Below are 17038 nucleotides of genomic sequence, written 5' to 3' on the forward strand. Positions count from 1 at the left end.
GCTGAACAATATTTTAAAGCCTTATTTCAAAGTTACCTGAATAATACCTAAGAAGAATATTCCAAATTATATGGAAAAAGGACAGTTACCTGCTAATGCATATATTCCTTTAGAACAATCTTGGTTCTTTCCTGAAAAGTCACCACCCATAGTCTATATTTTAAAAAGAAAATAAAGAACAGACATTACTCAGGAATAACTCTTAAGAATTTAGGTCTCGGAATTAAGCTATAAGGAAAAGAAACTGTAGCTTCATACCAGAATGTAACTTTAATAAATCACTTACATGAGTTTTTCCACTTCCAGTCTGCCCATAAGCAAAGCATGTAGCCATTCCTCTTTCAAATATAGTTTCCACTAGTGGTCTAGCAGTAAACCTTAAAAATAAAATGCATCAGTCAGAATGTGTCACCAATATTTTGATGAATACAAGTAATGCTGAGTAATACAAAATATTTTATTAATAAACAAAACTTAACAGCAAGATTCTAAACAAATCTTTGTTAAAAATTTTAAATAACAATATCAAAGAATTGATTTAAGAATTTCAAATATCATATGCTAAAATTACTTAAAGTTACTTAAAGCATAATTTCAAGCAATATTTCCATAATAAACAATGGTCACAATAAGGCATATACAATAAAAACAAAAAGTATTATAATTTCAACAAAAACAGAACAAACAAGAGTGGTAATCTCAATTTTAAAAAGTTAACAGAGGAAAAAAACTGCAAAAATATTATCTTTAGACCATCTAAATAAATAGAAAAATGTTGACTAATTTATACTTAAGGAAAAAGAATATAAATTGTGCTTATAGGACATTGAATTCTATTAATAAGTTGACAGCCTCAATTTTGGAAAATGATACCTAAATATTATGGTTTGAATTATATTTCTTTTTTTCTCTTTTTGAGACGAAGTCTCAGTCTTGTCCCCCAGGCTGGAGTGCAAATGGTGCAATCTCAGCTCACTGGAACCTCCGCCTCCCGAGTTCAAGCAATTCTCCTGCCTCGGTCTCTGAGTAGCTGGGATTACAGGCACCTGCCAGCACGCCCAGCTAATTTTTGTATTTTTAGTAGAGATGGGGTTTCACCATGTTGGCCAGGCTCGTCTCAAACTCCTGACCTCAGGCCATCCACCTGCCTTGGCCTCCCAAAGTGGTGGGATTACAGGTGTGAGCCACCATGCCAGGCCTTGAATTATATTTCAAACGTATTGGTATAACCCACTGCTAGAGTTAAAATTAAAAGGTGGGAAGGTATAAGAAGTACTTTTTTCCTGAACAGTAAACTAAAAAGTATGATGGAGGCCAGGCGTAGTGGCTCATGCCTCTAATCCCAACACTTTGGGAGGCTGAGGTGGGTGGATCACTTGAAGTCAAGAGTTCGAGACCGGCCTGACCAATATGGTAAAACCCTGTCCCTACTAAAAATACAAAATCAGCCGAGCGTGATGGCACACGTCTGTAATCCCAGCTACTCATGAGGCTGAGGCACGAGAATCGCTTGAACCGGGGAGGTGGAGCTTGCAATGAGCCGAGATTGCGCCACTGCACTCCAGCCTGGGTGACAAGAGCGAAACTCCATCTCAAAAAGAAAAAAAAAAAAAAAAAAAGATGGAAAACAGATCTACAAGTAGAACATTTTATATAACTGCTGTCTTTGTTTTGTAAAAGGCAAAAGTGAAGAAAGTACAGAACAAAAAGAGCAGGAAAAAGTTCTGATCAAAAAGAACTAGGGATGAGCCTGCTAAGTAGTTAGATCAACCCCGCCCTCCCAAACCTCCCCATGTTTTTAAAAAAAAACATGTAACTCCTCAATCCATAATAGTTAAGTATAAGAGATAGAGGAGAAGGATAAATATTGATAAAGTTAAGAAACATAAATACAGGGTAAAAACAAAATCATAAAAACTAAATCATACACCCAGAAACATGCCTGTATTTGTAATAATTTTTTAAAAACTATTATAAAAGTCAAACTTATATTTTATGAGGCAGGAGTAGAAAGAGGGAATGAAAAGGAAGAGTGGGCTCTTCAGAAAGCTAAAAAAATTCTACAATTAACAATTATGATTCCCCTTTAAATACATTCTTCACAAATATCTCTATGTAGTATTCATATGTTCTTTAATTTGATCCTTTTTTTTTTTAAACAACTGACTACCCAGTACACTTGGTGAAGACAAAAGGAGTTGGTCTCAAAACTATTTCCTTTGTAACACCTTCAATTCTTAGTCTCATTAACTCTAATTTTCTCCTTTCTAGGCATTTTTATGAAAAAGGGCAACCAGATATAGCATTCAAGCAATTACAAAGACAGTTATATTCCTAGATAAACCAAAATAACAATACTGCTAAAACTGATGTTGCAATTATTAGAAATGTTTGCAAACTTATGTATGAAAATCTAAATCTGGCATAAAAATTTGAGATACCAATGTATAATACAGGTAAATTTGAATTATTTATAAGTTGAATACAGAAAACATGTAAGAATCTCATGTACTAAAACTATCTCCAAGCTTAAAGATGACAAATTTAAATGCAAGTACGAAACTTTTTCGCCTTAAGTGACGATACATAATAAATACAGATTTAGATAAATTAATAATTTACTGATAACAGGTATTTTGGCCAGGCATAACAGTGGCTCACGCCTGTAATCCCAGCACTTTGGGAGGCGAAGGCGGGCAGATCACTTGAGCTCAGAAGTCTGAGGTTAGCCTGGGCAACATATGAAACCTCAACTCTACAAAAAGTACAAAAATTAACTGGGTGTGGTGGTGCATGCCTGTGGTCCCAGCTACTCAGGAGGCTGAGATGGGAAGATCACCTGAGCCTGGGAGGTCGAGGCTGCAGTGAGCTGTGATCGTGCCACTGCACTCCAGTCTGGGCAACAGAGCAAGACCATGCCTCAAACAAACATTTCAAGTTTCTTTATTTTATTAGCACAGAGATTAAAAGGTAAAAATTAAAAGTCCTTCTCATCATATCCTATTCCTAGAGGTTATGTTAACATTTTCCAGAAATTTCTAATCCATATACATGGTTTGTTTGATACATATATATGTATATATATGTGTAATAAGCTATTTAGCAAGTAGCAATGGAAACTGTGATTTCAGGGAGCATTACAGAGAACAAGTGTTAATATTCATTACAGCATTTATTACATTCTCTTTGTTTAAACTCAGAATAAAACAGCATATTGCACCTCTTAAGAAATATCCCGCCGGGCGCGGTGGCTCAAGCCTGTAATCCCAGCACTGTGGGAGGCCGAGACGGGCGGATCACGAGGTCAGGAGATCGAGACCATCCTGGCTAACACGGTGAAACCCCGTCTCTACTAAAAATACAAAAAACTAGCCGGGCGAGGTGGCGGGCGCCTGTAGTCCCAGCTACTCCGGAGGCTGAGGCAGGAGAATGGCGTAAACCCGGGAGGCGGAGCTTGCAGTGAGCTGAGATCTGGCCACTGCACTCCAGCCTGGGCGACAGAGCGAGACTCCGTCTCAAAAAAAAAAAAAAAAAAAAAAGAAATATCCCACAATTAATGTAAATTTCAAGGTGTTGATGACCACATGGCGTAGGAACAAAATTCTGATTTAAAATGAATTTACCTACCTGTAAACCATTTCATTAGGAGCTGAGTCATCAAAGGCATAATCAAAACGAAATGTTTGGTTTTCTAGGTATCTTGTTAAATCTACTTTTTGTTTCGGTTCATGTACCATCACAACATCTTTACTCGGAATTGTGATTACATCAAGATCTTTCATTTGTGTTTCTAAAAGAATAAATGAAAATCAATGCCCAATAATTTTCACAGCATTTGAGTTCATATACAAAAATTATTTTAAGTAGTAAGAATTAAGATACATGTAGGAAGTTCTGTACATATAAAGATAATATCCCATAAATATGCAACTCACTAAGACAAAATATTTCAACAGCAAAGTAAAAACAAAATCAAGATTTCTGTGAAGCAAGACTCGAAATGGCAATGATTCAGAGCAATAACAAACTGACAAGTTTAGCCATAGAAATCTGCATAATGGTTACATACAAATCAAAGGAAATGATTTACATTTTTCCAAACCAATTTGATTTGCTATTATAAAAATACATTACAAATAAGATAAAATCAATCTTTTATTAGAGCTCCTTAAGTGCCATACCTTTTTTATTGAGTGGTCGTTTTCTTACACACACACATATCCTATGTTCATCAATCTAGAAATAAAAAGTATTTTATTTCAGTGATTATCACCGTCATGTAAAACACTGAAAAGTCAATTATGTAGTATTTCCTCCAGGGGTTTTAGAAATGTATACATAGCATAAATGATAGGTAAGTTTAAAAAACAAATTAGCTTTGCACAAATTTTAATGGTTGCCAGATATAATTACTTCTAGAATTCCGAGTGTAATGGAAACTTGTTTATTTTGTTATTTGGAAAACCATCACCTTAGGAAACAATTTTGTAGAGGGTACTACTGTTGTTAGTAGCATTAAGTTCACATTAAGAAGCTATGAGGAGGCCATGCGTGGTGGCTCATTCCTATAATCCCAGCACTTTGGGAGGCTGAGGTGGGCAGATCACCTGAGGTCAGGAGTTTGAGACCAGCCTGGCCAACATGGAGAAATCTCGTCTCTACTAAAAATACAAAAATTAGCCAGGAGTGGTGGTGCATGCCTGTAGTCCCAGCTAGTCGGGAGGCTGAGGTGGGAGAATCACTTGAACCTGGGAGGCGGAGGTTGTAGTGGGCCGAGATTATGCCGCTGCCCACCAGCCTGGGCGACAGTGAGACTCCATCTCAGGACCAAAAAAAAAAAAAGAAGCTGTGACGCCAGGCACAGTGGGTAATCCCAGCACTTTGGGAGGCCGAGGCAGGCGAGGTCAGGAGTTCAAGACCAGCCTGGCCAACATGGTAAAACTCTGTCTCTACTAAAAATGCAAAAACTAGCTGGGCATGGTGGTGCACGCCTGTAATTCCAGCTAGTCGGGTGGCTGAGGTATGAGGCATGAGGCATGAGAACTGCCTGAACCCGGGAAGTGGAGGTTGCAGTGAGCCAAGATCCTGCCATTATACTCCAGCCTGGGCAACAGAGAAGACTCTGTCTCCAAAAAAAAAAAAAAAAAAAGCTGTATTATCCACTTCAAGATGTGCTATACACAACAAAAGTAAACATTCCTATTCTACTAAGTGACATATAGGTTGATCATAGGGAAAGTTGCTAGCAAAGATAATTACTGGCAAGAAACAGGATTCTCAGATGATTACTGAGCCAAATAATTTGAACTATTTTATAAATATGCCAATTCTTATGCCTAAGTATTTTTTTATAAAATTTTTGTTCCCAATACATGCCTTATTTTAATAATAATTAACATAAATCAAGGATTGGCACAGTATGGCCTGTGGGCCTAATTTAGCTACTACCTACTTCTTCTGCAAAGTTTTACTGACACACATTGATTGAAACAAATGTCATACCATCATTTATGTATTGTGTATGGTTGCTTTTACAATACAATGGCAGAGTTCAGTAGTTGTGACAAAGACCATATAGTTCCAAAGCCAAAGACCCTTGCAGAAAACGTTTGCCAATTCCTGTCCTAAAGGGTGAGCTCCCATGTAGTAAGTGAAATACATGAAGGAATAGCAAAGCCTAAAATATGTGGGATACAAGTACTATCAACAATTCTATATAATACATCTATCTAACACAAATGTCTTTTTTGTAACTAACACATTCTGTATATGCTATGTCAGATGGATTATTTTTTATAAGTACCAATTAGTTATAAAAGCATTCCTGGCTAGGAGCGGTGGCTCACGCCTGTAATCCCAGCACTTTGTGAGGCGAAGGTGGGTGGGATCATCTGAGGTCAGGAGTTTGAGACCAGCCTGACCAAAAGGGTGAAACCCCGTCTTTACTAAAAATACAAAAATTAGCCGGGTGTGGTGGCAGGTGCCTGTAGTCCCAGCTACTCGGGAGGGTGAGACAGGAGAATCGCTTGAACCGGGAGGCGGAGATCACACCATTGCACTCCAGCCTGGGCAACAGAGCAAGACTCCATCTCAAAAAAAAAAAAAAAAAAGCATTCCCTGTCCAATGACTTCTCATTCATCAACAGCAAGGGAGTTGAGTAATAAAAGCAGAGGATTTTTTCCAGTTCTAGATTTCTGGTCCACTGCAGCCCTCAACAACCATCACTTATTGTTAAAAGCCAGAGTAACATTTAAAACTAACAAATTACCAACAGTAAATTAGAAATGATGCTGGGATCTATAGCCCAAGACAAAGATAAACTTGGAACTGAGATCAAAGTATAATTCATAGCCAGAAAGGAAAGTGAGTCTTCTGCTATCACTCCTTTAAGTGTTGCTCTGCCCTTCCAAAGACAGGGAGGTTTTGCTTTGAGAAGGACATCGCTATAGGCAGCATATCTCATATACTAAATTATGGAAAATGAGCATTAATGTGGATAATTACTTTTCTTAAAATATGGTGAATGAGCACCCATAAGGAAAGGAAAAACTACATAGCTGAATACAGTATGAATTTAGCAAGTGTCAAATACATGTTTTTATTTGAAGCATAAAAAGTTCCAGAATAATGGTTTGCAAAGAATCTTACAGGATCTGCTGTTGTTAATGGTCTATAATCCAAACTTCCTCTAAAGTCTCTGATCATACACATAATTTCATAATTTGGGTTTGTAGCATCAACGTCCTATTAGAAGACAGAGAGAATTCACCATTATAAACATAATAATGTATTTTTTGCATTTATATTTGGTTTGAAAATTAAATTGTGCCATTTGTCATAACCAAGCCTAAACTCAAACTGACAATATGATATAATTTCACAGTTGTGGTTTCATAATCAGCTCTGAACCACTTTCATATTACAAACACAATTCTCTTAGTCTGCATGCATTCTGTTAACTCCAAATTAAAGACTCTTCATTGAAGTTACCATTTACCTATTTCAAAAATCCACCTGTTATACAAATACCTTAATTATTCTATAAAATGGAGCAACAGAGAAATAATGCTCATGTTAACCACTGGCAAATAACTCTAGAAAAGCTGAAATTCTAGGAAAATTCATTTAAGCAGATTCATCTTCTAATTTAATCCAGTGTTTCAGCAAAGTATAAATACAGACTCAATTGTCTTCATTTCCTATATTTGCTGACCCTCTAAAAAATACTAAGTAATAACAAAACTGCCCCAAATCGACAGAACATAGAACTAAAGGAATCAGAAGCCAAGATCATTTTTAAAAAATCTTTAAAATTCAAATTTTTGAATGCCAACTACAATTTATTTGGCTTCAAAACAGAAAATTCAGATTAAGATACAAATAGCAATAGTCAACAGCCTCTCCTAGCCTTAAACAATAAATTATTAATCATTCTAAGAAGTCACATTTTTTATACATCATATTCAGATTTTTTTTTTGAATGCAACTAAATTACAAACTGTTACTGAAACTTACTTTCAATTAACCTTCTTCTAGGAAATAATACCACCTATGTCAACTGAGAAGCAGACTGTGAAGTGAGAATTAAGAGATCACAGAGAGATGTGTAAGTATTATGAAGTACCCACAGGAAACACCAGGTGGCATCTATGCTAAGTATTAGTAGATAATCTGTTTTATTATTTATTTCAAAACCCAATTGGTCATTCTCAGGTCACTTTCAGATAAAAGCTGATTCATTCAGGTTGGATATAATACTAGGTCCACAATTCTACAACACAACATCTGAACTGGTAGTTTCACATGATTAAGGGCATTTGAACATACTAGTAAATAAATAATCCTGATGTTTTATTAGAGAAAAGTAGTTCTGAGAATGTAATAGATGCCATACAAGCACAATGGTGGAGTTATATGTATAATAACAAAATGTCTAATATGTAAAGACCTGTAGAAGGGTAAAAGACCAGTTCTCTGTGCCACTTTCCCACTGCTATTAAGTAGTCTTGCTACCATCTGAAGGGACCCTGAGGGGGACATAATAGAGATCCACTCTTCATATGTGGCATAAATCAAAACACAAGGAATTTCCCCTGTTTCACTAAGACATGTGAACTTATTAACTATATAAAAACAATAATAAAATTTATAGTTTAATCATGCACTTTAACTAGATATTTTTCCCAATGTATTTTTAGGTCTTTTTAAAATAAAAATTCTTAAATGTTATACTATACACATTAGAATTCTGTAACACAATGGCTTTTTCTTAACGGAACAAATTTTAGCGTTAACACATACCCATAAAACATGAAAAGAACAATACAGTAAAAACGTGTTATGGTAACTTATTTTCACAAGAGTTTATATTATTCCTCAATATCAATTTAAGGAATTCTTAAAATTCTCCAAAAAAATGCCTATTTTTGTCACATCAATTACCTTCACTGATACAATCTAATCTCTGGTTAGTACATAAACAAAATATATGTTTATGTTACGAACCTGGGCTCTTTTTTCTCTAAGTTCTTGCTGTTGCAATCTCCTTTTTTCTCGTTTTTCTTGCAGTTTTTCTACTTCTTTCACACAATTAGATTTTCTACGTGCTGAAAAGACAACATGAGCTGTAGAAGTACAGTTTTCTTTTTTAGAGTACTAATATTATATTTTTTTACATATAACTTCACCACACACACGCAAAAGGTACACAGTGACAAAGCATGCCTATAACAACTATGTGAGCTTTACTTAATGAACTGCTTTACCAAAACTAAAATAGGACAATGTACAGATGAGAGTCCAGAAAAATGACTCAAACATATTGATACATGTCATCTCTTGGTTTAGAAACATACATTTTTGAATTCAAAGAATCAACGAGCACAAGACTTTCTTCTGTAACATCTGACAAATTATCATCTGACCAGAATTTTAAACTCAAACTGAAACATTGCTATAATTTCACAAAAAAATTTTTGCTCCAAAATATACTTTAAAAAACCCAATTAACAGACTAAACTAATAAAAAGAAGTTAAATTTTCCACAGTGGTAAAATGAAATCTGCAATCAAGCTTGTATTTAGACTGTTTACTCTTTGAGGATTTAAAAAGGATGACCAAGAGAGAATACATGTATGCCTAAAATGACTAAATCCTTGATACATAATTTACATACAAGGGGGTCCAAATTCCTTTTTTGCAGCTTGAACTGGAGATATATCTGAAACACTACCATTCTGTTGTGCAGAGGAAGACTGTTCAGGAAATTGACTGGGCCGTGCACGTGCTGAACCAACTACTGTAAGAAAAAAAAAATTTAATTCAGGATAGAAAATTAGTAAAGATAACCTTAGTAAAAGGAAGAGATATCCCCAAAAACCTGATCCTTAAAAGTTACATTAATAAGTTGCCAAGTTTTCTATTTATATATGTAAAATATAATATGTTTATAATTCTGTTCAATAAACTGACATAAGCTAAGAGGCTTTCAAAGTAATATGTGCAGACCTAGCTTTCACCAATGTAATTTTAGCTACAAAATTCAATCTAAATAATTTACATAAAAACCAAAGCCAAGCTTGATTTTTAATAATCCTTTAAAATATATATGTGAAGAAAACAAAATATACATATATATGTATCTATAAACCGCTCCATGTCTTAAAACTTTAAACTGCAAAGAAATCCTCCTAAAATATGTGTGCAAAATATAAATTTTTTTTTGAGATGGAGTCTCGCTCTGTCACCCTAGTTGGAGTGCAGTGGTGCAATCTCGGTTCACTGCAACCTCCACCTCCCGGGTTCAAGTGATTCTCCTGCCTCGGCCTCCCGAGTAGCTGGAACTACAGGCGCACACCACTAGGCCTGGTTCATTTTTGTAATTTTAGTAGAGACAGGGTTTCACCATATTCGTCAGGCTGGCCTCAAACTCTTGACCTCAGGTGATCTACCCATCTCGGCCTCCCAATGTGATGGGATTAAAGGCGTGAACCACCATACCCAGCAAAATATAAATTTTACATGTATTCTCATTTTTTAAAATTTACACTAATCAAATATATACAGAGAGTAAAAACTTAGAATTCTTCAACCCTCCCTATATTCCAAATCCCACTCTTTGCTCCTCAAATACGCAAATCTTCAGCAGAGAATTTCTCAATGTGGATATTATACAAGTAGAAAAAAGAATATAAAATTAAATATAAATATCAAATTTTACAAGAAATATAAATTTACATAAGACTCAAAAGATAGTGTTTAAATGAAGGACTGTCCCTCTACTTTCAGCCTCTCATTTTAATACTTCTGTCCATCCTGGTCTACCATCCACACACACAGAGAAAGAATACTGCCAGAAAAGACAATTCTGAACCACTAAACAGCAGAAAATAAATTCACTATGTTTTTCATGTCCTGGCTGAAAATATATGGGAGACTTCAGTTAACCACACAATTTTTATGTGTGTTCAACTTTTCTTCAGCTAGTGAAATCAGCCAACTAATTGACTCTTTCCCCATTCCTTTCTTTCTCATGATATTCTTCTCGAATTTGCAAAATTATTTAGTAAATAAGATGAATTAAAAATTGCATTTCATAGTTTCATATTCATCCCATCCATTTTATTTTTATTTATTTATTTATTTATTTATTTATTTATTGAGACAGGGTCTCACTCTACTGCCCAGGCTGGAGTGCAGTGATACAATCTTTGCTCACTACAACCTCCCCCTCCTGGGTTCAAGTGATCCTCCTGCCTCAGCCTCCTGAGTAGCTGAGATTACAGGTATATGCCACCACACTTGGCTAGTTTTTGTATTTTATTATAGACGGAGTTTCACCATGTTGGCCAGGCTGGTCTTGAGCTCCTGACCTCAGGTTATCCACCTGCCTCGGCCTCTCAAAGTGTTGGGATTTCAGGGAGGAGCCACCGTACCCAGCCATCATCCCATACATTTTAAAAATCATTTTTCTTTTTTTGGAGACGGAATCTCGCTCTGTCGCCCAGGCTGGAGTGCAGTTGTGTGATCTCGGCTTACTGCAACCTCTGCCACTCGGGTTCAAGCAATTCTCCTGTCTCAGCCTCATGAGTAGCTAGGATTACAGGCACCGCCACCACGCCTGGCTAATTTTTTGTATTTTCAGTAGAGACAGGGTTTCACCATGTTGGCCCAGGGGGATCTCGAACTACTGACCTCAGGTGATCCACCCACTTCAGCCTCCGAAAGTGTGGGAATTACAGGCCTGAGCCATCACACCCGGACAAAATCATTTTTTAGTATTATTGGTATATTGTATTAGGAAATCAAGGAGACACCAGGCTGGGCACGGTGGCTCACGCCTGTAATTCCAACACTTTGGGAGGCCAAGTCAGGAGGATCACTTGAGCCCAGGAGTTCAAGACCAGCCTAGGCAACATGGAAAGGCTGTCTCTACAAAAAAATCAAAAAAATTAGTTGAGCATGGTGGCACATGCTTGTGGTCCCAGCTATATGTGAGGCTGAGGTAAGAGGATCATTTGACCCTGGGAGGTCAAGGCTGTAGTGAGCTGTGTTCATGCCACTGTACTCCAGACTGGGTGAGAGAGCAAGACCCTGCTCAAAAAACAAAACAAAACAAACAAACACCCCCCCTGCCAAAAAAAAAAAAAAAACCCTCTTAAAATTAACCAGGTAAAATTTAAATAAATAGCAACATCAAGGGTAATGTTTACTTTTGATTTACCTCGTCAGGAACATACTAAGAAGCCAAAAGCCAAAATTAAGAGATAAAATTTTACTTTACCTCTATTATCTCTTGGAGGAGGGTCATTCTTAATGGAAGCCACAGTCCGTCGATTCTATGAGAGGAAAAAATGCTCATTATATTTTCTGTCTTTACTCCTCATATGTATCATAATCTGAGTTGCTTTCAATTAAATGAAAGTAGGCAGATATGTAAGAATATAAAACAAAATGAAGAAAAACTATAATCTTAATGAATTACTATTAATGCTATCAATATTCAAGTTCCTTTATATATTTTCCCCTACCCTCCAGAAATATTCAGGAATTAATATGAGCCAGGCACTGATCTAAGGACTTTCTTCACAACAACCTATGAGGTCATTACTACTGCTAGTCCCATTTCATCGATGGGGAAACTGAAACAAAGAGCGGTTAAGTAGCTTCAAAGTAATATGTGTTTTAATCATCATACTATGCTGCTAAAACCATGTAATAAATGTCATTTCTGAATAAGAGGGGGTAATTCATAAAATATTAGTTCTAGACAGCTTAGAACCCCTTGTTAAACTGAAATATGAGAATAGTATAAAATGTACATTGTCAGTTATCCTAAAAAGGTTTCGTAAGAGTTTCCAAGACTTGGACACTGTACGGATTAAGGCAGCAAACTTTTGGTCCTCTAATTTATTCATGAAGGCTTCCTTTTATTCACCTCAAAAAAGATACCAAATAATGAAGTTGTTTTAACCTTGGCTACACATTCAAATCAGATGAGTACTATTAAAAGGACACTGATGCCAGCGCCTCCCTTTAGGTAAAATAAAACTGAATCTCTGGGAGTGGGGGCCATAAATCAGTATTTTAAAAAATATTGATTTATTTTAATACTTTAAAAATACTTTTTAATACTTATAAAAATAAATATTTATTTTTTTTACCCCCCCCCACCACCCCCGATCCCAGTGTCCTGCACTCTGAATTTTCATCACTAACCTTTACAATTTTGTTTACTTTGGTTGAGGATGCTGGAGGTGGAGGTGTTTCTGGACTGGGTTCAATTTCTTCATCAGGAACAAGGTCAGGGTTAAGTGAAAAGATGCTCTCCAGGTCAATCTGTTCACAACACACACACATAGTCTTTTGAGAGTATATTTTGACAATTAACCTTTTATTTTTCAAATAAATTGACACAGTAAATAACTCTTAAATTACTGTAGCCTAATGAATACAGTACCTCAGCTGTGTGCAGTGGCTCATGCCTGTAATCTTAGCACTTTGGGAGGTCAAGGTGGGCAGATCACTTGAGCCTAGGAGTCTGAGACCAGCCTGGGCAACATGGGCGAAACCCCATCTCTACAAAAAATACAAAAATTAGCCAGGTGTGGTGGTACACACCTGTAGTCCCAGCTACTCTGGAGACAGGTGGGAGCGTCACTTGAGCCCAGGAGGTCAAGGCTGCAGTAAGCCGTGATCATGCCACTGCACTCCAGCCTGGGTGACAAAGTGAGACCCTGTCTCAAAAAAAAACAAAAAAAAGAATACAATCCGTTAGCCTTACAAATGATTTAGAATTATAATCCCCAAATTTAAAGAATTTCTCTCAAAATATCATTTTATAGTCTTGACTCTATGAATTGCTAACAACACAGTGACCAACAGAACCACATAATTAAATATTATAGCACATTTTCAAACTGTGTGAGCTAGACTTAAAGAATAGTATATTTTTATCAAATAATTAAGATTGATACGTGCAATCACATAAGAGATACAGGAGGAATCTACCTTTAAGTGAAAATTTTTAATTATTTCAAAGTTTTAAAGGAATAATAAAAATATGTACATTATGTACTTTCTGGTTTTACATTCAGAATCTTGATTGCAGGACTAGGAATAAAATTTAACCCAGTGATCTTACCTCTTTGCCTTTTGTATCTCCATTTTCTATCCATTCAACAGTTACACTTTCATTATCTTCATTTAAAGATGTTACCATTGCTTGATGTATTCGGCCTACGTGGAAATAAAGTATACACCTTTAAAATGCCACAAATTATGGCATTCCTAAACACTGTGAAATAAAATTGTATAACTTGGAAATTAAAAAAAAAAAAAAAAAGACACTACTTTTCTTTATGAGAGATTTCCACAGACCCTCAGGCACAGGGAATGAACTTTGTCCATGGGGCCGTAAATCAATTTGCTACTTGTCAAGTCCAGTAAATCAGCAAATTAGATAAGACCTAAAGTTTATTTTCAGCATATATGATAAATGGTCACACAGTGACATACAATGCCTGAAATCTTAAACTGTTAAACAGTTCTAAACATTAGAAAGTTTCCTTACTATGAGCCAAAAATGATTCTGTACAACAAAGAACAAAAATTTATAAAGCAAAAAAAAATTTTTTTTCCTGACACAGTCTCGCTCTGTTACCCAAGCTATAGTGCAGATGCAATCTTGGCTCACTGCAACCTCTGCCTCCTGGATTAAAGTGATTCTTGTGTCTCAGCCTCCCAAGTAGCTGAGATTACAGCCATGCGCCACCACGCTCAGCTAATTTTTGTATCTTTAGTAGAGACAGGGTTTCACCATATCGCACAGGCTGGTATCGAAATCCTGGCCTCAAGTGATCCACCCACCTCGGGCTCCCAGAGGGATGGGATTACAGGCGTGAGCTACTGCGCCTGGCTTAGAAAGCAGTTTTAAGTATTATACTGACATAAAATACTTTTTACTTAAAAACCATTTTACCATATACGATGCAAATTGATAAAATTTTAAAATTAAGAAATGTGAGTCCAAAAAGGTTGGGAAATGCTCATTTAAAATGTCCTCTTCTACATGTTGTCTATCCAAATCTATTCTATTCTTTACTTTCCCTGACTACTCTAGTCTTATAATCTGTAGAGAGAAGATATTATATATAATGTATTAAACTTATTTTCCCTTTTGAGTAGATTGTAGATTTTATCTGTTAGTAACTATAGATCTAAATAATTATTTTTAATTATTACATATTTCATTATGTTTATCATAAATTAATACCTATCACTTAGGTTATGTGCAATTTATTATTATTATAAACACTGCAATGAATACTATTGCATATTTGTCATTATGTACTTGTCGGATTATTTGCCTAGGACAAATTCCTAGAAGCACATCAACAGAATATATACTTATATAAAATACTTTAAAAAAATTTATTTCATCTGTTTTCATCTTACCTATCCATTTGGTTATTAGTCAAATAGAGACAGAAACTATGCAATATATCTGCATCTTCAATATTTCCTAATAGAAATCCTTGGGGGCATCTATAATTTACCTTCAAGATAATTTCTAGCACTTTAAAGATCTAAAAACAGATACATAGTACAGAAAACAAACAATGTTATTATAATGAGGCATTCAATACTGTTAAAACATGGGCACTATAATAATTTGATAAGTAGTATTGTTTATGACATCACTGCCTTTTCTTTTCTTGTATTTTATTTTATTTTATCTCATTTTTAACAGAGACAGGGTCTTGCCATGTTGCCCAGGCTGGTCTCAAACTCCTGGGCTCAGGGAATCCACCTGCCTTGGTCTGCCAAAGTGCTGGGATTATAGGCGTGAATCACTGTGCACAACCTACCTTTTCTTTTTTCTTTTTTTTTTTTTTTTTGAGACAGAGTCTCAAGCAATTCTCATGCCTCAGCCTCCCAAGTAGCAGCTGGGATTACAGGTGTGCACCATCATGCCTGGCTTTTTTCTTTTTCTTTTTCTTTTTTTTTTTTGAGACAGAGTCTTGCTCTGTCACCCACGCTGGAGTGCAGCAGGGCAATCTCAGCTCATGACAACCTCCGCCTCTGGGGTTCAAGCAATTCTCCTGCCTCAGCCTCCCAAGTAGCTGGGATTACAGGCACGTGCCACCACACCGGGCTAATTTTTGTATTTTTTAGTAGAGATGGGGTTTCACCACGTTGGCCAGGCTAGTCTCGAACTCCTGACTTCAAGTAGTCCACCCTCCTCGGCCTCTCAAAGTGCTGGGATTACAGGCGTGAGCCACCACACCTGGCCCTGGCTAAATTTTGTATTTTTAGTAGAGGACAGGGTTTCTCCATGTTGGCCAGGCTGATCTCAAACTCCTGGTCTGAAGCGATCTGCCCACCTTGGCCTCCACAAGTGCTGGGACTACAGGCGAGAGCCACCATGCCCGGCCTTTGGCCTACCTTTTATATGAGCTCATATAAAAATCCATATAAGTGATAAATGAACATAATCTTATAGATTTCAAATAGTGAGGATGTTAAGTACTCCCAAATGATATACTGGTGTTGTTTTCAAAAAAAACCCAAAAAAACAAAAAACTAAAATACATACTAGTGATCTTTCCATGACAGTATGTATGGACCTACCTATTATTTTTCATAACCACAAAGCATACCATAAATGAATATATCCAATTTATTCCTTTATTAGGAGTATTATTTCTAACTGTTTGCCATTCAAAGATGCTGCACTGAATGTCTGAACATAGGTGTGAATGTTTCCACAAATAAAATTTCAAAAGGAGAATTAGTGGGTCGCGAAAATTGAAATTTTGATAGATATTCCTAAACTGCCCTTTGTATACATTCTCACCAACAGTGGGACCTATTCCTCCACATCCTCAACAACACTGAGCATTATCAATCCTAAAATTTTTATCATTTCATGTGTCAGATTTCTTTAAGCTACTACTTTTTAAGCATGAATATGTCAGATACTAGCTCATTTTATTCACATTCGTTCATTTAATCATAACAAATATACTTACAAAGTAGATATCTGCATTTAAAGATGAGAAAAATAAAGCTCAAAGTTACAGTGAATAAGTAGCACGGATCTAAACCTGGGTCAGATATAAAAGTACTTGCTATTAATCACTATGCTTCTCTACCCACTTCAATTAAGCTGATGAAGATGTCTATATGTCTTAAGTCCAGGCATTCCTATAAAAATGTATAAACGGTAGCACAATTTCTCAACCCTCATGTGTACCAGAAACTCCTAGGGAGCTTTTACAAAATAAAATGACACTGCTTGAGTCTTGCCCCCAGATAATGAGCCAATTCTTAACAACTTCACTGTTACCACCTTGGTGCAAGCTACCAATGCCTTGTACTTAGATTACTGTGATACTCTCCCAACTAGTCTTCCTGCTTCCAACTTATCTGCCCTCTGTCTATTCTCCAGAGCAGCCAAAATGTTCCTGGTAAAAAGTGAGTGAGATACTACTCCTTTGCTCAAAACCTTCCAATGACTCCCCATCCCCCATCTCA

The 17038-nt window shown here is 36.2% G+C and overlaps 1 protein-coding gene across 6 annotated transcripts in view; it reads right to left on the minus strand.

Moving 5' to 3' along the window:
• Nucleotides 1–17038, minus strand: part of KIF2A (kinesin family member 2A) — an 84119-nt gene that overhangs the window by 29027 nt on the left and 38054 nt on the right. For 2 of the 6 annotated variants that reach the window (XM_007973639.3, XM_007973624.3), the window contains exons 2-11: nt 13644–13738; nt 12719–12838; nt 11784–11838; nt 9177–9299; nt 8507–8607; nt 6650–6745; nt 4182–4236; nt 3628–3790; nt 287–377; nt 90–153 (exon numbers count right to left, since the gene is read on the minus strand). In XM_007973639.3, coding sequence (XP_007971830.1) covers nt 90–153; nt 287–377; nt 3628–3790; nt 4182–4236; nt 6650–6745; nt 8507–8607; nt 9177–9299; nt 11784–11838; nt 12719–12838; nt 13644–13738 — 963 coding nt within the window. The remainder of the gene's footprint in view (nt 1–89; nt 154–286; nt 378–3627; nt 3791–4181; nt 4237–6649; nt 6746–8506; nt 8608–9176; nt 9300–11783; nt 11839–12718; nt 12839–13643; nt 13739–17038) is intronic. The other 4 variants (XM_007973644.3, XM_007973637.3, XM_007973638.3 and 1 more) reach the window with 3 other exon arrangements.

Source organism: Chlorocebus sabaeus, chromosome 4 (assembly GCF_047675955.1).
Source record: "Chlorocebus sabaeus isolate Y175 chromosome 4, mChlSab1.0.hap1, whole genome shotgun sequence".
NCBI classification, from domain to species: Eukaryota; Metazoa; Chordata; class Mammalia; order Primates; family Cercopithecidae; genus Chlorocebus; species Chlorocebus sabaeus.